The sequence below is a fragment of the Rhamphochromis longiceps genome, linkage group LG6 (assembly GCF_057381845.1).
Source record: "Rhamphochromis longiceps isolate RC_006_pf linkage group LG6, R_longiceps_female_GT1.1, whole genome shotgun sequence".
NCBI lineage: Eukaryota > Metazoa > Chordata > Actinopteri > Cichliformes > Cichlidae > Rhamphochromis > Rhamphochromis longiceps.
Window position 1 is genome coordinate 45,420,408 of NC_140562.1, and position 24,725 is coordinate 45,445,132.

Genomic DNA, 24,725 nt, shown 5'->3' on the forward strand with positions numbered 1-24,725 from the left:
CCCCCAGATGAGCACATCATCCATCTGGCAGAGGACTCCTTCTAAACCCTCAAGAATGCGTGCCATCCGTTTCTGGAAGTGTTCTGGGGCTGATGAGATTCCAAAGCACAGACGATTGTAACAATACCGACCAAAAGGTGTAATAAAGGTCGTGAGCAAAGAAGAGTCCCTGGATAAGGGAATCTGCCAAAATCCTGCATTGGCATCCAGCTTTGAAAACACTTTTGCTCCTGCAAGCTGTCCTAGTGTGTGTTCTACTGAAGGGAGTGGATGCTTCTCTCTCATGACATATTTGTTTAGTTCAGTGAGATCGCTGCATATTCTCACTTTGCCTGTGCGCTTAGGAACCACCACCATAGGCGCGCACCAATCAGTGGGCTCCTCCACCTTGGAAATGACACCCTGCTGCTCCATCCTGTTCAGCTCTTCTTTAACCTTTGGTAAGAGTGGAAGAGAGATTCGCCTAGGGGTCGAGAGGGAAAACGGCTGTGCCTCTGGTTTCAGAACAATATTGTACTCCCCCTCCATTTTGCCTAAGCCGTTGAAAAGCTTGGGGAATTCTTGTTTGACAGCGTCAATAGAGTCTAAGCTAATATGATTAACTCTAGCAACCAGCTGTAGTGCCACTGCAGCATGCCCGCTCAGCAGCGGTGTGCATAAACCCTTTACGACATAAATGTCTTCTTTGGTTTTGTGGTTGTTCTTGCTGAGAGTGGCTGTGAACATGCCTTTTACCTTCAGACGTGTTCCTCCTGGGCCCTGCAGAACCCTTTTGGGCTTATCCAATCTCCCCAACTGATGCTGTGTGTAGAAAGTCTCTGGGACTGCTGTGACATCCGCTCCGGTGTCGATTTTAAAGAATGTGTTGCATTTGTCCACATGTATCTCTGTTACCCATGGACTCTCTTTGGTGTCCGCAGAGAGGGAACCCAAGAAAGCGACCTCATCATCTGTATCGCTGTTCTCTGAAACTGTTGCAGCATTGACTTCACACAGTTTTTTGTTTCTGCACATCCTGGCAAAATGTCCTTTTTTCTTACAGTAATTACATGCGGCTTCCCTCGCAGGGCATTGTTGAAGATTGTGACCTTTTATGTCTCCACATCTTCTGCATTGTGTCTTTTTTTCTTTCTGTGTTTTGGCGGTTTGTTTATGTAGCGGTGTCAGCTGCTTGGGACGTGCCCCTTCTTGCCGTTTAGCATGGACGCGGTTCAGTTGTGAGTTGGTAATATCCATTTTAAAGTTAGTGCTTAGCATCTCTTGTTGCTTCTTTACAAGCTCACTTTGTCGGGCTCTGTTAAGCGCTTTCTCTAGCGTTAGTTCTGGATCCATTTGTAGCTGTTCTGACAAACGTTTGTCTTTCAGACCCACGACAAATCTGTCTCGCACCATTTCGTCATGCAAAGTCCCGTATCCACAATGTTCTGCCAGACAATGCAGTGCAGTATGGAAGTTGTCAACTGACTCACCCGTCTCTTGTTGGCGCTGGTTAAACTTCGCTCGCTCAAATATGATGTTTCTTCGGGCTACGAAGTGAGCTTCCAACCTCCTTTTAACGGTCTCATAATTGCTCGCCTCTTCGGGAATCAGGTGCAGGGATACCAATATGTCCTCTGCCTCCTCGCCCATAGTGTAGATAAGGGCGTTCACTTGATTTTCGTCCGCTTGCGTCTCCAATCCAGACGCGATGCGAAATCAGTCAAAACGCTTTATCCATTTGGTCCAGTCGTCGGACCTAAAAGTGAACTTCTCCGGCGGGGTGACTTGAAACTGACTCATGACGCCACGTCTCTTTTCGCGCAGCTCCTCTATGGCCGACCTTTAACCTGGCACCGACGCCGAAACCTTTCACTTATGCCCAACTAACGTTTCCAATTGTCTTCTGACACCATGTTCCGTTATTTGAGGTTATGGATGTTATTTGACTGGAGGCATAACTCACAGACACACGAGACGCGCCATTACTCCATGAGTGTCCTTTATTATTTTCCATCCCCCCCTACAACAACAACCCAGCAGAAACGTTCCTACCACTTAACATTTACCTGATACTACAATGACGTGATGAATCCTACTTCCGGGCCTAAAGTAGTCTGCGTTTAATATGGCTTTTGTGTTGTTAACATGTTTAATGTTTTGTATTTTCTTCTATTTGATCTCAAAAAGCTCCTAAAACAGTCAGTGATCACTGTTGACCTCCCTCGGCTTTTATTACCGCTAATCATTTATTTAAGCTCAGTTTTTAAAACCTTAGGATGTAACTACAGCCCAGCCCATGCAGCAGTATATGAATGACTAACCTCGTATTGTGGATGGATTATCTCAGTTGTTCTTCTGGCTGAAGTTTGGTCCTTTTACAGCATCCTGCCATGCGATTACATTTGTTCCTGACCACCGAGAACACTCACGTTAACTTTTATTGAGTGGAAAAAAAGTTAGCTTGTTTATATTATGCTAACATAGCTGTGTCGCTAGCGGTCACGTAGCACATCATTAAATAGCAGCTAGCCCAACTTCAGTAACCCTACAAACGTCACTGCTGTTTAGTTTTCTGTCTTCATTTATGCTGGAAGTGATAACAGAGCTGTACATTTGAATTTGTTTCCAAAACCCCGCAGTCAGGAAATGCTATATTGTATTTAGATAGAAGCTAGCGAGCTAACTTCCTGCTAACTTCTAACTTCGTTAAATGTCATAAATTCCGTTTTCATGGATGCCTGGATGTTAAACTCAATTGTTACACCTGGTAGAGCAGAACGCTGATCATTTTATTAAAGATGAAAGACTTTAGACAGTTTTTCAACTCTCAGTAATGCCATAGTGATCGTTTGATATATGGACCTGCAGCGGAGTTTAGACCCAGACACGGCTAGTGACATCAGACTTAACGACCGGATGGTCGTTGAGCTGAGAGAGGAATTAATCATATCTTAGACGATTGATTGTTATTTAACTATTTCATTATGTTTTCTTTACAACTGTTATCCAAAGAGAATTTGTTAGCAGCTGATGTTGGCTTTTAGTTGGGAAACTTAAAGTAAAAAGAAACTAAGCTGAGCTGTTGATTTTTAGTACGATCAGCTGAAATCATAGCCATATACGACTAAGAGCAGTCATCTAAATAAATGTCTTTGTCAAAATATCACTGGCTGAATTGATGATAATTCCTCCACAGAGTGGACCAGGAGAGCTCAGAGGTTCAACGTGGTCAGACTGCCCATCAAACACAGCTGGACTCCATATTTATGGTCTGTACATGTACAACAACTACTTCTACATCTATTCTGTTCACAGTCATCTCCATGCTGCTCTTTGTAGACCAGCGGGGTGTCAGTGTGTCCAAAATGGATCTGATGATTTCAGTCTGATTGGCTCATTCATAAAGTATTCTGTTCCAGCTGCTGGAGGACAACATCATCACGTTTGTGAAGAACGAGCTGAAGAAGATCCTGAAGCTTCTGAGTCCAGATTACCCAGAATGCTTAGAGAGTCAGAGGGAGGATGATGAGAAGAGCAGAAGCAGAGAGGCATTTGTGAAGATCACAGTGGACTTCTTGAGGAGACTGAATGAGGAGGAGCTGGCTGACCGTCTGCTGCGCAGTAAGAAACAGATAAAGATTAGAGCTGGTTAATGAATGCTAAATTAACTAATATCTTGCAGATGGACAACATGCATGTGTACTTAATAAATTCTTGACTGAGATTTAATTAATTTGTTTTTTAGAAATTCCCACTGAAGGTTTTCAACATCATTTCAAGTCTGCACTGAAGAAGAAGTTCCAGTGTGTGTTTGAGGGCATCGCTAAAGCAGGAAACCCGACCCTTCTGAATCAGATCTACACAGAGCTCCACATCACAGAGGGAGGGACTGCAGAGGTCAATGATGAACATGAGGTCAGACAGATGGAAACAGCATCCAGGAAACCAGACAGACCAGAAACAACCATCAGACAAGAAGACATCTTTAAACTCCCACCTGGAAGAGATGAGCCAATCAAAACTGTGCTGACAAAGGGAGTGGCTGGCATTGGGAAAACTGTCCTGACACAGAAATACAGCCTGGACTGGGCTGAAGGCAAAGCCAACCAGGACTTCCAGTTCATGTTTCCATTCACTTTCAGAGAGCTGAATGTGCTGAAAGAGGAGAAGTTCAGCTTGGTGGGACTTGTTCATCACTTCTTTACTGAAACCAAAGAAGCAGGAATCTGCAGCTTTGAAGACGTCCAGGTTGTGTTCATCTTTGATGGTCTGGATGAGTGTCGCCTTCCTCTGGACTTCCACAAAACTACAATCCTAACTGATGTTACAGAGTCCACCTCAGTGGATGTGCTGCTGATAAACCTCATCAGGGGGAAACTGCTTCCCTCTGCTCGCCTCTGGATAACCACACGACCTGCAGCAGCCAATCAGATCCCTCCTGGGTTTGTTGACATGGTGACAGAGGTCAGAGGGTTCACTGACCCACAGAAGAATAAGTACTTCAGGAAGAGAATTGGAGATAAGAAGCAGTCCAGCAGGATCATCTCCCACATCAAGACTTCACGAAGCCTCCACATCATGTGCCACATCCCAGTCTTCTGCTGGATCACTGCTACAGTTCTGGAGAATGTGCTGGAAACCAGAGAGGGAGGAGAGCTGCCCAACACCCTGACTGAGATGTACATCCGCTTCCTGGTGGTTCAGGCCAAAGTGAAGAAGGTCAAGTATGATGGAGGAGCTGAGACAGATCCACACTGGAGTCCAGAGAGCAGGAAGATGATTGAGTCTCTGGGAAAACTGGCTTTTGATCAGCTGCAGAAAGGAAACCTGATCTTCTATGAATCAGACCTGACAGAGTGTGGCATCGATATCAGATCAGCCTCAGTGTACTCAGGAGTGGTCACACAGATCTTTAAAGAGGAGAGAGGACTGTACCAGGACAAGGTGTTCTGCTTCATCCATCTGAGTGTTCAGGAGTTTCTGGCTGCTCTTCATGTCCATCTGACCTTCATCAACTCTGGACTCAATCTGCTGGAAGAACAACAAACAACCTCCAAGAACTCTGACACAAGAGAATCTCCAGAGAAAAACTTCTACCAAACTGCTGTGGACAAGGCCTTACAGAGTCCAAATGGACATCTGGACTTGTTCCTCCGCTTCCTCCTGGGTCTTTCACTGCAGACCAATCAGACCCTCCTACGAGGCCTGCTGACACAGACAGGAAGTAGCTCACAGACCAATCAGGAAATGATCCAGTACATCAAGAAGACGCTAAGTGAGAATCTGTCTACAGAGAAAAGCATCAATCTGTTCCACTGTCTGAATGAATTAAATGATCGTTCTCTAGTGGAGGAGATCCAGCAGTCCTTGAGTTCAGGAAGTCTCTCCACAGATAAACTGTCTCCTGCTCAGTGGTCAGCTCTGGTCTTCATCTTACTGTCATCAGAAAAAGATCTGGATGTGTTTGACCTGAATAAATACTCTGCTTCAGAGGAGGCTCTTCTGAGACTGCTACCAGTGGTCAAAGCCTCCAACAGAGCTCTGTAAGTAAATATGTGGTCATTCCTTTTTGAATTTGTGAAATATTCAAAATAATTCAGCTTTTAAAGGTCCTCTCGAGCCTCTCGATTATCAAAGACATGTCTTTAAATTGCTGCATTCATCTTTCCCTGACTAGTCTCCTGGTTCCTGCTGCCATAAACCTTCCCCACAGCATCCTGATGCCACCACTTGTTCACCTGTAGAGATGGTATTGGCCAGGTGATGACCTTTAGCTGGTTTCCTTTAGACACGACATTTGGCATTCTGGCCAAAGAGTTCACATCAGATCTTTGGTCACCTCTCTATTTGCTCTGAAATGCTCTCTCAAAAATGGGACCGTATATAAACAAGCCTGTGCCTTTAAAAATCACAGCCAGTCAACTGGTGGACTCTATTCAACTTGTAGAAATATCTAACAAATGATCAGTGGAAACGGGATACACCTGAGCTTAATTTTGAGTGGCATGGTTGTGAATACTTGCTTATACTTGCTTATACGTTTTATTTATTTATTTTTTGGTTGTTTCATTTTAAATAAGTTTCTGAAAAATTTTCAAGCAGACTTTTTTTTTTTACTTTGTCACTATGGGTTGTAAACAGCACACGGCAGAACCAACCACAGTTTCACAGTTTGCATCCTGCTGTATTTAACACTTTTTCCCGGTTGCTGTACACACACAGTCAGCTGCAGCTCCACAGCTTGCAGCGTGAGCCGGGATTGCATATGCCGTACAGGTGAGTCCATCTCCCCTACAGCGGCTCAGCGATAGGGAAGTGTGAGTTCAGGTGGCTACCCACGTATCCGTGGCGCTGGTGACGGGGGCCACCCATGTGGCAATTGCAGATGTAAGCAGAGGCTCCCACGTGGCTTGGCAGGTGGCCGGCATGCAGGACCACTTGGCGTGCTGACCTCAGGACACCGCTAGACCGGCCAGCACGGTGACCTCAGGAGTAGCACGACCCTTGCACGCTTCGACCTCCACCACCTGCTTTAGATGCCCTTCGCAGCCCCTCCTCGACCTCCACCTCTGGCTGGAGAGGCCCCTCGCGCTGCCTCTGGCCGGTCCGTGAAGACACACCTGTCGCTCTGCGGCCCTCCTCCGGGACCATGACGGGTGCAGGCCCCTGCCGGCCAACAGCCGCTCCCACCCAAGGAGTGGGTGATGGGTGCGCTGACAGGCTGCATCCTGGCTGGTTTCACCCTGGAGGCCAGAACAGGCGCTGTGCAGTTGAGGGTCATAGGTGGGGGTGGCGGGGGTGGCGGCCAGGAACTAATCTGAGCTGCTAGACTCATGATTCGCTGCATCCGGGAATCGGATCAGTTTTCTAGTTCTTCCCACGGGTGGCGAGACACCGCTGCCTGCCAGCTCGGCCACTTTTTGGGCCAGCTCCTTCCCTGGCTGGCCCGGTCTTGGGTCTGCCACGCCCCCTCCTGGGTTTTGGCGCCACTGTAAACATCACACGGCAGACCCAACCACAGTTTCATGCTTTTCAGCATGCTGCTTTATTTAACAGCCCAACACATACCAACAACAACAATCTAATGACTAACAGCACAGCCTTTTAAGCCAGCAAGGCATGATTGGTGTGATTCATTTTGGAATGAGGCTCTAACATGACAACTTGGAGAAAACTGAACTGCTGTGAATACTTTCTGCATGCATTCTAGATCTGATCCTTCAGCCTCGTCTCCGAGATTTGCTAGCCTCGTGTTTTTCACTCACAATGTTGTCTTCAAGGACAGGAGTTTTGTTCTTTATATCAATTACACATACTTTAGTTAGCTAATCATAGCTCAGTTTATAACTCGCCTTCAGTGTAGTCTGTTATCTCCTTTTTCATTTCTGCTATGAACTTTCCAATAAGTGTGATCATACCAGAAGCTTACTGACCAAAAGCATCTGGTGGAGGTGCAACACTTAAGTGTCCCTTAGAAGAGATTTGTTTGGGCCAAGAAAGTGACCAATAGTGCCTTCTGTTTATGCCAACAGGTATATTTAGACAGAGGTTGATTTGTGTTTTCACCAAGAAAATGTAAAATGTTTTATTAAATTTGTTTTAACTCAAATTTTAGATTCTTTTCTTAACCATGAATTGGGTTGTCTAGGTTCAGCATTTACAGTAATTTAATCTTATCACAAATCTTGCTTTTCAGATTGAGTGGCTGTAACCTTTCAGGGAGAAGCTGTGAAGTTCTGTCTGCTCTCAACTTCCAGTCCTCTAGTCTCCGAGAGCTGGACCTGAGTAACAATGACCTGTGGGATTCAGGAGTGAGGCTTTTCTCTGCAGGACTGAAAAATCCACATTGTAAACTGGAATTTCTCAGGTCAGGAATCAGCCATAAAACATTAAATTGTATTAATATTTAAACAGCTACCCATCATATAATTGTCAAATTATTTTTGTTTAACCTTTTGCATAGTGTTAGACTCTGGGTACTGTAGACTTTTTTCATATTTCATATTTTTGCATGTTTAAAAAGTGAATTCATTCACCGTCCATTTAGAGAATTTAGGGCTATTTTGTGCTTGTGATATACTAATTCCCTTTCATTGCTATGAATGATAGATTAAGGAAAAACTGCAGGAAATGCAAAAAGGACCTTGAGACATTGAGAATAGTTACAAGTACCTGGGAATCCCACAGGCAAATGTGGCTTCCAGGAAAGCTGCAACCACAAGTTCTGAGCAGTCAGCCGAATGGGAAGAACAAGATCTGGACAATCAATACCTATGCCCTTCCCCACTGGTGAGATCATCAGTTGGCTAAAGGAGGCGATAGAAAAAGCAGATGAAGACAGCCATAGTGATAGATGTAGCTGAGTGATAGTAATATGAGAAACCTGAAAAATACGACGGGCTGTGAGATGAGCTCAAAAAGATGTCGAGGGTGAAGGAAACAGTGGTTCTCTTGGTAACTGGAGCAGCGAGGGCAGTGACCTCCAAACTGGGCGAGTGGCTCCAGCAGATCCCAGGAATGACGTCTGAGATCTGCGTCCAGAAGATTGCAGTCCTAGGAACAGCAAAGATACTGTGCAGAACCCTCATGGCCTTATCACTGTGAAAGACAAAGCTGGCACCGCTGATTAACAATGGGCAAAAAAATCCAACTAATTATATCTCATTATGTGTTCTCAATTGCTGCTGCTATAAATAAAGCTAACATTAACTGAATGCGTGGAATGGGTGCGTGGCATTCAAGCTCAAACAAAAGAAAAAAACAACAACACAGCAACAACAAAAAAGTGTTCACACGTTGTTCTGTCTGCAGTCTGTCAGGCTGTCTGATCACAGAGGAAGGCTGTACGTCTCTGGCCTCAGCTCTGAGCTGCAACCCCTCCCATCTGAGAGAGCTGGACCTGAGTTACAATCATCCAGGAGACTCGGGAATGAAGCTGCTGTCGGCTGGACTTAAGGATCCAGACTGGAGACTGGACACTCTCAGGTATGGAGAGAATGTCTGATAGAGGAGGATGAATTTTAATTTCCTCAGGGAATGATAGAGTTCTCTGATTCTCTCCCTTTCACATATATTCTACGTGTGAATCAAAGGAACATGTGTTTCGTTCAGCCTGCTATCCCACAGCTTCCCATCCAGTGTGATACTCAGCCTTTCAGCCTTAACTGGAGAGCAGTCTTCTGGTCGAGTCAGTGCTAAATCAGCTGTCGGCCTTCTTCACGTAGTTACTGGGTCTTACAGACAGACGCATCAAACAAACAGACATTTTATCTTCTAAAAGGATTCAGTGTTTCTTTTGATAATAAAAGCCTAAGCACCAAATGAGCAATACATATTTAGCCCTTCTACTTCTCAACATCTGGGGCTCCAACTTATCTCTCGACTCAGTCCTGAGTCCTCCTCACCCGACCCCAACCAGCAATGGCATCTGATAGTTTGGTGGCACGTGTTCGTCCTTTACTGCCGTTGTTATCAATCTGTTTATAAGAGTCCTCAAACATGAGATCTGACAACATCAATCCCAGAAAATTCTTTCATCTCATGTGACAGTTTCCATAATCCTTCCAGTGCCCTGGTAACTGACCTGTCCAGAGCTGTATAATTTGAAATATACATACAACAAGCCGACCCAAGCATTGGACACACCCAATGTGTCCAATTTTTTGCCAAAAGCATAACTAAAGCTATCCTGATCTGGACTGTCATAACTGACGTTGACATCAACTTTTCTGACAGTCCAGCTATTGCATTCCTGGTCAGGTTAGCCCATTTCTGCACATTGTAATGAACATAATTAATACAGCTAAAATCCTTATTGGGTGTTATGCAAAGTACTATAGACTCAAACCCGTTAACTGTTGGGTTTGCCAATTTATAAGTAAGTAACGTGTACTTATTAAGCGCTTTTTGTAGACAGGCCGTCACAAAGAGCTGAACATGAAGGTAAAAATAAACAGAACGCTAAGTATCCAAACTCTCTGTGAATGGTACTCATGGACAAGGCCCATTTAATCAATGGCCCTTGATCAGTGGTTGTTGATCAATGGGGATGAGAATTTGCATAATTATGATACTGACCTCCCAGCCCATTGTTCCTTCAGTGGGCTGGTTTCAGTCATTATGCAAATTTACTGTTTATAAGGTTGAAACTTGCAGTCAGCTGAGACTGAAGACGTCACCTGGATGATGACGAAACGTTTCTCCCACAAAACGCTATGTCCAGATGAACAGAATCAACTTTTGGAGATTTACTTACCTGGATGATTGAGAAATGCATCAAGAAGAACACTAAGTAACAAAACAGACAATATAAACAATACAAAAGGTTAAAGGTAAATAAAAAAGGTAAAAGAAATGAAAGCGATCAACAGAAGGCTTTGAATGAATTTTTATTCATCTGGAACTCCTTTCTGTATCCCTGTTGATTTATATGTGCTGAGAATTTTGTCTAATATGGACCGTCTATTCCAATTTTTGGACTGATGTACCTTTTGTCTTATAACTCTTACTGGCAGTCCCAACCTGACCATTGAGCAAGACACTGACCAGGCACTGGGCAATACCAAAACAAATCAGCCTTTATATCAAAGATCTGGAAGAATTTGGCCATAAAGTAAAATTCATGGTGCCGTCAGGGCGTACGTCCTCTACTTTGGTATCCAGATTTCGATATAAACAACAGGCTCTGCTTACCTTTATTTTGAAGGCTTTCTGTGAGCTGAACCGAAACCAGTTGAAAAACTCCGTCAGGGTCGCCACTTTGTTGTGTTCATTTTTCTTTCTTAAGGAAGGAGAACGACTATCTTTGGAAAGATTTTATTGGCTTCAGCAGTTGAAGTTGCAAGTTATTGCGTGCTGGACCTCAATGTGAACACGCGGTCTGCTTCACAAATAGGATGGCCTTGTAAGCATGAAATACAGTTTTATACCGCGATGTGGTGCTCCTGCCGTCTCCCCTGCGGGTCTTCTCCACTCCGTCCATGTCTGACCTTGTCCTACCATCTGCTCCTTTCCTGAAAAAAAGGAAAAACACCTCCGTAGCCTAACCTTGTTGCACTAATATTATCCAGCAATTCTTAGCTCTTATTTTCTACTGATTATCTAAATCTGGGACATTGTGTTCGGACTTTCTAAGCCCAGAAAAAATATCCCCGTGACTCTAACTCCACAATTGATGTGTAAGCATGTTTGCAAGCTCTACATGTCAGTCTTAATAATTCAATTTAAGAATATTGCTGAATTAATGCGTTTGGCCCTTATTACATGGAGTGCCACATTTGTATGAGCACAATAGGAATGTGTATAAACCATCAAGCAAAAGCAGCTTTATTTAATCATTTTCCATCCTAACACTATCAGTCTGTGTATGAGAGCCATGTAATGTCCATGTGTGCATGCTGACTGTGCTGCACTGACCCCCCTCCTCCTTTCAGGGTGGAGCCTGCTGGAGAACAATGGTTGACACCAGGTCTGAGGAAGTGTAAGTGTGTTTTTAAAGGGATTCATGAAAACAAAGCAGCACACATTCACATCTCTGATCCATCATCTGTTCAATCAATGAACAGATGATGGATCAATAACTGCAGCTGGATTGTTTTTGTTCTCTCCATCAGATTCCTGTCAACTCACAATCGACACAAACACAGTGAACACAAAGCTCCAACTGTCCGACAACAACAGGAAGGTGACACATGTGGAGGAGGTTCAGTCGTATCCTGATCATCCAGACAGATTCGATGTTCGTCCCCAGCTGCTGTGCACAAATGGTCTGACTGGTCGCTGTTACTGGGAGATCGAATGGGGAGGACTGGTTGATATATCAGTGAGTTACAGAAGAATCAGAAGGAAAGGAGAGACGTACAACTGTGTTTTTGGATACAACGATCAGTCCTGGAGTCTGGACTGCATTAAAGATGGTCCTGATGCTGTCTGTCACAATAACAATCGAGCATCCATCTCCTCCTCCTCCTCCTCCTCCTCCTCCTCCTCCGTCTCTAACAGAGTAGCAGTGTATGTGGACTGTCCTGCTGGCACTCTGTCCTTCTACAGAGTCTCTGACACTCTGATCCACCTCCACACCTTCAACACCACATTCACTGATACTCTTTATCCTGGGTTTTGGTTAGAAAGTGGTGCCTCAGTGTGTCTGTGCTGAGTGTAAAGAGGGTCGTCCTGTTAGAGAAACACTGACTGTTGAACAGTTCAGTCTGTACATGTCTGTCTCTTTCACTCACAAACGATTTTCAATTCTTTTTTTTATTTAGTTTATTGCACCTTTTTCCAATTTATGTAGTTACTACGGACTTAATGCATACATATTATTACAATTTGGGATGTAATGGTTGTATTGATGTATAGCAACTTGAAAACTAACTTACCTTAAATATGTTTATTTGCAATCTCGAGATTTGCTGCAGCTTGAATTACTTTCTACTGAGTTGTAGCAGTGCATTTTCATGTGGTGTTCTCTGTGTGTTTGAACCAAGTTATGTAATATTTGCATAATTTGAGTTATTATATATTATGTCATGGACATGTATATGCATGCATGCATGTGTAGGTTTATCGTATTAGATATTGTTTGAGTTTATATTAGTTGAAGCTGCCTCCACCAGTGTGTGAATGCGAGAGAGAATGAATAGTGGTATTGTAAAGTGCTTTGGGTGCCTAGAAAAGCGCTATATAAATCCAATCCATTATTATTATTATTGAACCACTGCTGGTGTGACATATATTTAGTCTAATGGCAACATATGTTACTACAAACTGCTGGCAACACTGAGCATTGAGGTGACAATAAACTAGCTGACTGTGACAGCCTCTTGTCCTCCTTCCTGTATTCTGACCGATACACCATCTTGTTAGCTGAACCTAAAAGAACCAGCCCTCGCCTACTACTTACATATGGTGTCCAATGTGTGCCAAAATTGGGCCGGGCTGGAAACACCTAAACATTTATTAAAAGTGCTATAATTTTTTTACTTTTTCACTTTAGAAACAGAAATTTTTGCACAGGTGATCTTTATATGTTCATTACTGAATTTCTGGATTAAAATCTGAACTAAAGCATATTTTTAAAAGGTTTTTATGCTGGAAAAAATAAATAAATTAGGTGAGGAAAAAATCTATTTAATGTTTCTGTGTTCCAGCCTCGGTAACTTTGACACAGTAACATCAGCTGCAATTTTTACATCTCTGATGAAATCTCACAATTTTATTTATACAGCGCCAAATCACACAAACAGTCGCCTCAAGGTGCTTTATATTGTAAGGTCGACCCTACAATAACACATACAGAGAAAAACCCAACAATCAATGACCCTCTATGAGCAAGCAATAAAAAGTGTGATTAATGCAGAGAGGTCTATTAACACCTAGTGAGTGAGAAAGGCTGAAGGCTCTCCCTCCCATTCTACTTTTAAATACTCTAGGAACAACAAGTAGGCCTGCAGAGCGAGAGCGAAGTGCTCTAATAGGGTGATATGGTACTACAAGGTCATTAAGATCAGATGGGGCCTGATTATTTAAGACCTTGTATGTGAGGAGCAGGATTTTGAATTCTGGATTTAACAGGAAGCCAATGAAGGGAAGCCAAAACAGGAGAAACCTGCTCTCTCTTTCTAGTCCCTGTCAGGACTCTTGCTGCAGCATTTTGGATCAGCTGAAGGCTTTTCAGGGAGTTTTTAGGACATCCTGATAATAATGAATTACAGTAGTCCAGCCTGGAAGTAATAAATGCATGAACTAGTTTTTCAGCGTCACTCTGAGACAGGATATTTCTAATTTTAGAGATGTTGCGCAAATGGAAGAAAGCAGTCTTACATATTTGTTTAACATGTGCGTTGAAGGACATGTCCTGGTCAAAAATGACTCCAAGGTTCCTCACAGTGTTACTGGAGGCCAAGGTAATGCCATCCAGAGTAAGAATCTGGTTAGATACCATATTTCTAAGATTTTCAGGGCCGAGTACAATAACCTCAGTTTGATCTGAATTAAGAAGCAGAAAGTTAGCGGCCATCCAGGTCTTTATGTCTTTAAGACATTCCTGCAGTTTAACTCATTGGTGTGTGTTATCTGGCTTCATGGACAGATAGAGCTGGGTGTCATCTGCATAGCAGTGTAAATGTATGCTATGTCTTCTAATGATGCTGCCTAAGGGAAGCATGTATAATGTAAACAGAATTGGTCCTAGCACTGAACCCTGTGGAACTCCATAATTAACCTCAGTGTGTGAAGAGGACTCTCCATTTACATGCACAAACTGGAGTCTATTAGATAGATATGATACAAACCACTGCAGTGCGTATAAGCACATTGTGCGCTATCGGTCCTGCGTGCTGCACAACAACATTCAATAGTTAATATTTACTGTTATTTACACTTAGCTAGATTAATGCTTTGCTGCTATTTCTTTTATGTTGCTCTGTTTTTTTGGTTGTTTTCTCTTCTTTTTCCTCTCAACAGGTGACTCGGGAGATTTTTCTTCTTTTTAATAATAATAATAATAATAAATTTTATTTATGAGCGCCTTTCAAGTCACCCAAGGACACTTTACAATAGGATAAAACACCTAGTAAAACAATGGCAGAATAAGAACAATAAAATACAAGCACAAGATAAAATGAACAAACAGTGGATTCACAGTGAATATGCAGATTTGAACAGATGAGTTTTGAGTTGGGATTTAAACTGGGGGAGAGAACCAATATTTCTTATTTCAGGGGGCAGAGAGTTCCACAGCCTGGGAGCAGAGCAGCTGAAAGCTCTGCTTCCCATGGTGGTGAGGCGGAAGGAAGGTACAGTAAGCTGGATAGAAGAAGAAGAACGAAGTGAACGGGCAGAACAAGTGGTGGTTAACAGGTCAGAAAGGTAAGAAGGAGCGAGGTTATGAATGGCCTCTTCCCCTCTGTTCTTCTTTTCCTTCATCTTTCTTTCTTTCTTTCACACTCTGAAGACCACCTCCACCTCCTCCAAAGCTTCTCCTCCCTGAAAGCTGCTCTATGCACCAAGGACTGGACAGAGGTCAGAGTCCGTCCACCATCATATGAGGGGACTGTGGGGAGAGCTTTGGTGACATTTCTGAATCAAGTAAACTCGATATTCAGGAAAGGGAAGAGGTAGAAGCTGCTTTAGGTGGAGAAACAGAAATGTTTATACAACTAGTGCTGGTCCTGCAGTTTGTCTGTGCTTGTGCTCCCTCGATGGCTGGTTTCCTTGTATGATACCTTGTATGTGTTCAGGTCCTTTTCCTTGAAGGGCACACAGAGGGATCTAAGAAAACTAATACACCGCTTACATTGGGGATGATGATTTTGTTCATTGTATATATAATAAATTGTACAGATCAAGTCAAACACAATACATTCATCCATCCATTAGTTTTCCTCCACTTATCCAAGCCCAGGTTGCTCCCTGTCAGATGAGGTCGGTGAAGGAGCTGGTCAATTCCACGAAATTTGGGAAGAACCTGCGGTAATAACAAGCCAGCCCCAACAACCACCTCAGTTCTTGTTTGGTCTTGGGACATGGGCAGGACACGATGGCTGCCGTCGTATCTATCTAAGGGCGCATTTGGCCCACCTCCCAAGTGGTATCCCAGATACTGAACCTCCCTTCGACCAGTTGCACACTTCTAGAGGTTGGCTGTGAGTCCCACCTGGGACTCATTGACCCCAGCCACTCATATTGCTCTGTACAGGTGTCACTGTGGATGATTACATGATCACACACAAAGCGTGCAGACACAGCACACGGTCTATGAAGAGCTGGAAAGTGGAAAAGGGCTGGAGAGAGCTCTGAACAAGCCGAAAGGAAGTGTGATGAATTGGAAAAAGCCGTACGGAGTGGAGAAGCCGGTTTTTTCCTTAGACTCTGCAGACAAGGACATCTGCCAGTAGCCCTTGGTTAAATCCAGTGTCATGAAAAAGCGAGCAGTGCCTAATCGGTCCAGGAGCTTGTCGACTCGGGGCATGGGATAAGCATCAAACTGTAAGACCTCATTCACCTTGTGGTAGTAAGCACAGAACCATATAGACCCATCTTTCTGCACCAGAATTATTGGGCTACAGCACACAGTTAGTGTCATTCAGGTAACCAATAGGGCCGTGAACGCACCGTCATGCATGGGCATGTTTCAAAATGGTGCTCTATGAGCGTGGTATGACCGCGTTACAGCCCATTAGCCCCACTATGGGGTTATAGCCACCCAGAAAAGCATTTCACTGCGGCTGGTAGCACCAACAACAAGTGTGTACTTCTTCTGTGCAAGTGTCACATCGCATTAGATGCAGACTGTCTCTAATCAAGGCAAAATGCAGATAGGTCAGCGCTGTATTCGGGCACACCATGTAACCACTAATTTTCATCACTTGGGTAAAGGCACGATTGCTCTATTGGGAAATCTGGAGCAATCGTGGAGTGAGTTACTGGAGGCAGAGGGGTCTCCCAAGAAGGCCCTGCAATCTCCTCCTCCACAGAGTTGGCATCGTACGACCTCGCGTCACCGCTGAGTGTAGCAGAGATGCGACATGCTCCTATAGGTCATGAACGCATCCCCACATGCTGCCAAACAGGTCATTAAACCCCCACCAATCTGTCTCCAGAATTAATGGATGCATTAAGCCGGAGCTAACCACATCCTTTCCTCTGTGCATTTGGCCCTTGTGTATCATTTCTAGCAGCACTAAGGGATTTTTGTATATATGTCCCCATGCATGCACCTAACCAATCAGACTCCAACAATGGTTTTGGTGGGTCAGGGTCTGCGGGCAGCCCAAGTCCACTATAGCCTGGTATGTACTCCCTTGGCACCTTACTGGAACATTGTATATCTCTCCTGGACCAGGGGAAAGTGTTGGGAGATTGGCAACAAAGAACATCTGTCCAGCCTCCATCAGTGGACACTCCCAGTCAAAATGCACCAGTCGCCCACACGTTCAACACTCCTGCCCCGGCATCTGTGCAACCCCCGGTGGGTCGGGTGGAGCATCCATAGCTGCTGGAATCCTGGGAGAGAGAGGAGAAAGAAATGGGAGGGAGCTGAGAAGGTCAGGAGGGAGCTGAGAAGCTTCCTCTTCAGGGCTGGAACTGGCTATCCAAACTGGCTGAAGGTGCTGGGCCCTCCGGTCACACTGCCAGATGGTCCTTGGTCAGTGTGACTGCCACCTCCAGGTTTGCTGGCTGGAGACAGCTTACCCATTATGCCACCCCATCCCAAAGCCCCTCCACAAACTGCTCCATCAGTATTGAATCCAGCAGACCCAGCTGCAACTGTCTCACCGCTGCAACCACGAAGCCACGGAGCAAAAGTGAAGGGTCGGTCCTCCTTTGGTGCCAGTTTAACACTCATCCTGGTTACAGAGACCCAGCACATACAGACGGCCATGATGTTGTGTTTACGTGTCTTTACTAACACAGTGAATTTGTCTACATAGTTTGCACACTCAGCTGTGTCCGCCCACCTCCCCTGGCAGTGCCCCTGAACCTACTGCACCATGCCTGCAGCTGAGCCAAAGACCAAACCCCACCACCTGTAAGACAGGGGAGAGATGTGAAGCCAGGATGACCAGAACATCTGAGAATTTTACTATGTAATGCAAGATGTCTAATAGTAAATGTGCAAAATGTTTTAACGCTGCTTTGATGTTAAAGAAATTAACAACACGTGCACTAAAAGGGCAATAATGAGACAGCTAATGTTAATCTTAATCATTTATAATGTGTCCAGTTTAACGTACCAGTATACATGCATACTCGTGTATAATCAGGGTCCACTGTGGTAGGACTATCCGGGCCTGCCACAACCACCAGCTGACCAAATCATCTTATTCTTCACTAATGACATATCATTGCTGGATGTCATCAAGATTGATTATATTTCATCCTTTAGAGTCTAGTTTTTTGACACCAACAAATCTCCATAAAATAGATAAATATCCTGGGTGCCAGACAAGCAATTAAGAGGGTGAATGAATTTAAATTTTTCTGTTTATTTTCTTGAGCATAATGTTGTAAATCAGCATGGGATGTGTCAGCTTCCTTATCAGGAATTGCATATGTTGATGGTCATTACAGTACTGATATACAGGGCATTGATTAGGTCAGAACAGCCCAGTCTAATCTAAAAACACTTGATGTAACTCAGGCTAAAGCCCAGAGTTCATGCTGTGGGGCCTGTGTACAGCTTGTAACGTCGGGTTGTGTTTAGTGGTTGAGAGGAGGCGGCAAAAACACTTAGCAGGATAATCAAAAGAATACACACTCACACTGGCTTTGGGAATTCCACAGCGTGTTCTTTAATGCACCTTCTCTTCGTCAAACATATAAGCCTGGTTGAACGGCTGCAGCTTAACAAACATAGCACACAGTGTTCGTACAACCCATAACGTTGCAAAAAAAGGTGTCTGGAGAAGTAAAACATAAAATCCGTCCCTCCTCATGCACTAGCGTGCAAGCACATGTCCCCACAACCACAGAGAGGGCAGTGGTGCATACGGATGACCGGGGCTCTAGACTAACCTTTTGCCATGGGCACAAAAGTTAGGCACACTCAAATTTTTCAACCGCATCACTTAACACCACAGTTTTACATGTGCACATTTTCTGGGGGGAAACTGCAGTCCATACAGACAATATTCATTTCTAAATTATTAACTAACAATCTTGTGCTTAAAGTGCTTTGTCAATATTGTAGAAAACGTTAAACTTAATCATCATCTTGGCCTCCTCTGACGACCTGTTCTGATCATTTATCAGCACTGATACATGTGAGACTTCATCGGAATTGTGAGCATCACAGCAGAGGCCTTTGTGTCAAAGTAACTGAGAATAAAACACAGAAAAACATGAAGGAGATTTTCCTGGCCTGGCTTTTTATAGCAGATAATCTTAAAAATATTCTACAATGTTCTGTAATTTTGCATAATTTTAAAAAGTTTAAATTTCTTCAGTATTGAACAGCAGAAATTAGGCTTTCTTGTCCGAGGTCATTTAAGTGAAAGAAAGGAAAAAAGAAAAAGACAGCAGCCGACAGTGCTGTGAACGACTGGTAAGGCAAGGCAAGTTTATTTGTATAGCACAATTCAACAACAAGGTGATTCAAAGTGCTTTACAGAGACATTAGAAACAAAAACAAATAAAAGCATGATTTAAAATTGATGGTGGGTAATAAGCGAATGAATAATGCAGAAAACAGATTTGAGATGGGAAACTGTTCTTGAAGTACACACAGAGAGAGATAGAGAGAGAGCTAGCTGTGCATGAAGTGTGATTTTTATCGTGGTGGAAGCAAAACAGCAAAACTCAGAGAGAATCCATGACGACATTGATCAAATGTGAAGTGCAGTTTGCTGCTTCTTTTGCTGCTGGCTCGGTGAATTTTGGTAGAGAGACAAAACCTGCAGCTCAGAATCAGCGCAAAAAGACGTAATCACAGCGCGGACCGGACGCATCAGGATCGCTGAGCTCCGACAGCGTGTCCGTCTGCGGGCCGGCGGGTGAGAAAGCCGAGAAAGACAAAGCTGATTCTGATGCGTCGGGTCTGTGTTTACGTCTTTGTGTGGAGTCCGTGTACCTGCTCTCATTTGCTGTTTGGTTGTTGTTGAAATAGTTTTGTGAGCTTTAATCTGAGAATCTGGCGTTTCTGGCAAAACACAGTTATGTTTAAAAGTCGATTCAGGATTTAATGAATTGATATCGCTTTATTCAAGCTACTCACCTCCCACTTCCACCTGCACTTTCAACTGGACCACGGCCAATCAGAGAGGTCCCGCCCCTTACTATCTCTGATTGGTTTAGTCCACGATAGGGGCAAAATGTGTGTCTGTTGTTGACCACAGGGAAGGTTGCAGATTTTTTTTTTGTTACTCGAACAGTTGGTCCCCACCAAAGATTTTTTTTTAGTCGCACCATTGAAAAATTTGGTCGCACTCTAGACCAGCGGTCCCCAACCCCCGGGCCTCGGACCGGTACCGGTCCGTGAGTCATTTGGTACCGGGCCGCCAGAGTTGAGGCTCGGGTGTGAAATGTATGGTTTTCAGGGTTTTTATCGGTTTTCAGCGTTATTTTGTTATTGTTTTGATCGTTAACTCGGTTTTCCTGGGTCTTTTCACGTGTGTCATGAATAAATCTTCTTTTTTTTCGGTACTAGTTTTATTTTGTTGTATTTATCCGCGACACCTTAAAGGCCGGTCCGTAAAAATATTGTCGGGCATAAACCGGTCCGTGGCGCAAAATAGGTTGGGGACCGCTGCTCTAGAGCCCTGCCAATGACAACATTAACCCTCGACTTGGGTTGTCTTAAAGAGACACTATACCACTGTGACTGTTACAAGCTCCAGTCCCAGCTTTGTTGGTAGAAATAAGGGAAATGCCACTAGAAAGACCTGATGTTGGAGCTGCTGGCTCTGGTGTATAAGACTGAAAACGATGGAGGATCCTGGATGGGGGCGTTTCTGTGGATCATGGTAAGGTAGAAGGGAACAAGACTGCACACATAACAGCCAAAGAAACACTAAAGTGAGAACCTGACAAGGGACTGCTTCAACTGTGCTATACAAATAAACAATAAGCATAATATGCACATATGCATAATACTTTACTTGGACCATCTGTGTTTGCAAAGTACCAGAATTTATGTGAGGATTTGTAATTCTTCAAAGCACCTGAGGGGGCAGCAAAACACATTTCATTCGAATAACCTACATGAAGCCAATAGAAGAAAATCTACAGGAAGAGGCGGAACAACAAAGATTCAACATCACATTCCTGAAACGAAAGTAAAAGTTAGTGAGAAACAGCAGAGCTGCAGTCTGGAGAACATCAACGAACTCAAATACAGGTGAGTGCAGCTGATCAGAGTTACTGTGTTCAACAGATTAGTTCAAGTTAAAAGTGCAAAATTGAAAAAGTCTGCTTTTCTTTCTAAAAACAGGAGTTGAAGAGACTCACAGACGACAGCCACGCTGTCTTACTTTAAAAATTAGCTGTAGCTGTCTAAGAAAGCGACACCACTAAACTTTATTGTTACAACAAGTATTTTTTTTTTAAATAAAGAAATTAATTAAGAAATAAAAAATGGCATTGGTGGTGGTTAAAACTGAGAATCATGACCTGAGATAACCATGTCGTGCTACATTCACAAGTGTTAAAATATGAAGGTTAGAAGATGAGCTTGGTATCAGATGTAGGCATGAAAGAGACTTTTGATGTGCTCTCGCATGTTACACCTGTCCCACATCCTAACACTTCCTGCTGTTTGCATGTCCAAGTCATCAGAGGCAAACACGCAGAGTTTTTGGTTTTATTCCCACTTAAAGCTGGTTACCGATACTGAGTTTAATGAACACCGGCAGCTTCCCAAAGTGAGAGCTCTACAGGCCTGCAGCCAGGAGTAAACCAAAGCGCTGCTGGTGTCAGAGGGAATGTTACAAGCTAAGCAAGTCCCTAAAGACAGAGTGAATGAATACTGTGAAGATAATTAGCAGGTGATTCAGCAGAGTGTGATTTGCAATTTGGCACCATCTGTAAAAACTAAAAATCCTTACGTATTAAATAGCAGAAATTAGGCTTTTTTTTGTTAGTCATTTTTGCAAAACAAAACAATTCAAACGCGGACAGCCACACTGTACACAACAGTAGACTGGTGTGTAATGCATCTGTGCATAAACAAGAAAATAAAGAAAATAGAGATTTAACTGGAAACTGTTCTTGAAGCACACTGGGAGGTGGAAGTTTGTGGGAAATGTGGTTTTATCACAGTGGATTTTTGGAAGTAAGACAGGATTCATGTTAATGTTTCTCAAACCTGAAACGTGTTTTGGTCTTCTTTGACATGATGAAACTTGCAGTTTTGTAACCTGTGCTTTTGGCAGAGACATTGTTTTTTCTACATGCTGTCGGACGAGTGAGGGAATCGTACTTTGTGTTTACATCTTTTCACAGAATCAGTTTTCCTGCTTTTTTGCAGTTTTAGCTGTTTGTAAATGGTTTTGTGAGCTTTTAGCTGAGGTCTGGTGGCCAGGCTTTACAATACAATACAACTTTATTTATATAGCACATTTAAAAACCAACGGTATACCAAAGTGCTTCACAATAAAACAGCAGATTAAAACATTAAAATTTAAGACCATTAACAAAGTACTGAATATGCTAACAGGTCAATGGCACTGATTACACAAGAATAAAAGTAAATATCAAATCAAACTTGCTAAAAACACACAGGTTTTAAGTAGACAAAGATATATAGAAAGATTGGAATTGAGTACAAAATACAGGCGTTAACTAACTGGGAAAGCAAGGTTAAATAAGTGAGTTTTTAAATGTGATTTAAATAACTGGATGGAGTCAGACGCGCAAATAGCAATAGGAAAGTTGTTCCACAGGTTAGGTGCAACCAGGGCAAATGCACGGTCACCTCTGGTCTTAAGCCGAGATCTACGCTGAACCAAGAGTAATTGGTCAGATGATCTGAGGGCTCTCCCAGGGGTGTATGGTCTAAGAAGTACGACAAGATAGCTAGGTGCTGTATCGTCTATAATTTTGAAGGTAAGCAGCAATATTTTAAATTCGATGCGGTATTTGATGAGGAGCCAGTGCAAATCAGCAAGGACAGGGGTGATAGAGGCAAACCTTCTGGTTCCAGTCAAAAGGCGTGCTGCGGCATTTTGGACAAGCTGTAATCTATGAAGAAGAGCAGCATGGAGACCAAAGTAAAGGGAATTACAGTAATCTAATCTAGAGGTCGCAAAGGCATGAATAAGCTTTTCAAGATCCTTATGTGGTATGTAATGCTTGGCCGTAGAGCTGGGCGATATAAGATTTTTTCATATCACGATATGTTTTTTTCATTTCAGGCGATAACGATATCTATCACGATATAAGCCAAATAACTATATTTGTAAGATTTAAATGTGCCGTTGCTCACAAGTAAAATGTGAAATAATCAGCAGCTTGTTTTTATTTAAATATTTATTTCCCATAATAAGTTCAACAGGGTAGATGTACTTAAGGAACATGAGACTTTTTCAGATAGATAAAGGCAAATATTGCAAACTACACAAAAGGCAGCCGCTAAAGCGTTTAAGTTTCAAAATAGAACAAACGAAACAGACTAAACTGTCAATTCCACTTAGAAACAAAATATTAATTCTAAAAATAAATCTTAGTTTGTTTTACAGAAGAACAGACAAAACTGACTAACTTTTGTCAATATCAAATAAACTGAGAACTAAAAGGAAATTCTCAATCTCTCCTTGTTGTATAGCTGAGCTTTTCAAACACTTTTAACAGTTACTTTAGTCTGACAAAAGCCGAATGACGAATTAGCGCTTCCAGTCAGAGACCGAGGCTACGTCCACACGTACACGGGTATTTTTGAAAACGGAGATTTTCCGTTTTCGTTTTAAAAAAAAATCCCGTCCACACATAAAGGGAGAAATGAAGGAAAACGCCGCTATGAACATGCCAAAGCAGCAGGTGGCGCTAGATTCCTAACCGTACCGAAATGTTGGCCAATCAGAAGTCTAGAAGCCTCGGTGGGAAAAAGTAAACAAAGCTGGGGCATAGAAGCAGAACCGAGTCGTATGTGTGGACGGACAGTAACTGTGTGTATATGTAAGCATTTAAACACTGCAGAGAGTAGAATTAACAGTAACAGTATTGTAGAAATTCATTTCACCGAAACAATAACGTGGCGCACAGTGTGACGTCAAAAAATGCGCACACCTTTGATGCTGCGTTTTCTCCGTTTTACTAGTCCACACGTAAATGCAAAAACGGAGTTTTCAAAAATCTTTGTTTTCAGTGACCAAAAACGCCGTTTACGTGTGGACGAAAGGTGCAAACGCATAGAAAGATCTGCGTTTTCAAGAATGCCCAGGTACGTGTGGATGTAGCGCATGCACCAGTTTATTGTATTTCCAGACTTGCTTTCGGCACAATTTACAGTGCACGCTACTCTGTTTTTTGTCAGACTTGAAATAGCCGAAATACCTTCACACTACGGAACTTCTATGGCTCTTCCGTTCGACAATCTCTCCGGCGTTGGAACCATCATCTGTTTTCTTTTCAGTAACCTTCGGTCACGCTCGGTTGATTTTTCTAGTTGGCACACTCATTTCCTCCATTACCCGGGCGGCTGGCTGCTTCCCAAACAAATACACATGTGCAGCTTGGCACTTGTGCTGTACGTAACAAGTCACGTGATGTGACGCTGCGGCTGTGATTGGTTCTGCTCTGCGCTACTTAATTTGGATTGGCTGTTCTTTTTTTTTCTTTTTTTTCTTTTTTTTTCTTTTTTCTTTTTTTTTAAGAGGACAAGAGCGGCGAGGTCTATCGCGATAGTTTAATTTTTCTATCGAGAAAAAGTTATATCGCGATACATATCGTTATCGTTCTATCGCCCAGCTCTACTTGGCCGTCGAAATAAGACGCAGTTGGTAGAAGCTAGATTTGACTACAGAGGACACTTGTTTGTCAGATTTGAAGGAGCTGTCCAACAGCACACCTAGGTTACTAACAGTGTCAGAGAGAAAAGTGGCGAGGGATCCAAAGGTATCAACTAGCTGGCCCCGGGGGAAATAACTGTCAAACACCACAATTTCGGTTTCATTTAAGATTAGAGAGTTGCCCAAAAGCCATTCTTTGGCTTCTCTCATGCACTCTATGAAGCAGTGCAGGTACAGAGCAACATCATCAGTTAGCTGAAAGTAAATTTGTATATCATCAGCATAGCAATGAAATGACATGTT

At 43.2% G+C, this 24,725-nt stretch overlaps 1 protein-coding gene across 4 annotated transcripts in view; it reads left to right on the forward strand.

Annotated features, from left to right (window-relative positions):
- LOC146668891 (NLR family CARD domain-containing protein 3-like) overlaps nt 1-12,788 on the forward strand; it is a 28,806-nt gene extending 16,018 nt beyond the window's left edge. For all 4 annotated transcript variants that reach the window (XM_085408171.1, XM_085408173.1, XM_085408172.1 and 1 more), the window contains 7 exons: nt 3,176-3,248; nt 3,399-3,600; nt 3,725-5,522; nt 7,676-7,846; nt 8,791-8,964; nt 11,412-11,458; nt 11,592-12,788. In XM_085408171.1, coding sequence (XP_085264297.1) covers nt 3,176-3,248; nt 3,399-3,600; nt 3,725-5,522; nt 7,676-7,846; nt 8,791-8,964; nt 11,412-11,458; nt 11,592-12,133 — 3,007 coding nt within the window. In that variant the 3' untranslated portion in view covers nt 12,134-12,788. The remainder of the gene's footprint in view (nt 1-3,175; nt 3,249-3,398; nt 3,601-3,724; nt 5,523-7,675; nt 7,847-8,790; nt 8,965-11,411; nt 11,459-11,591) is intronic.
- Nucleotides 12,789-24,725: the final 11,937 nt, after the last annotated feature.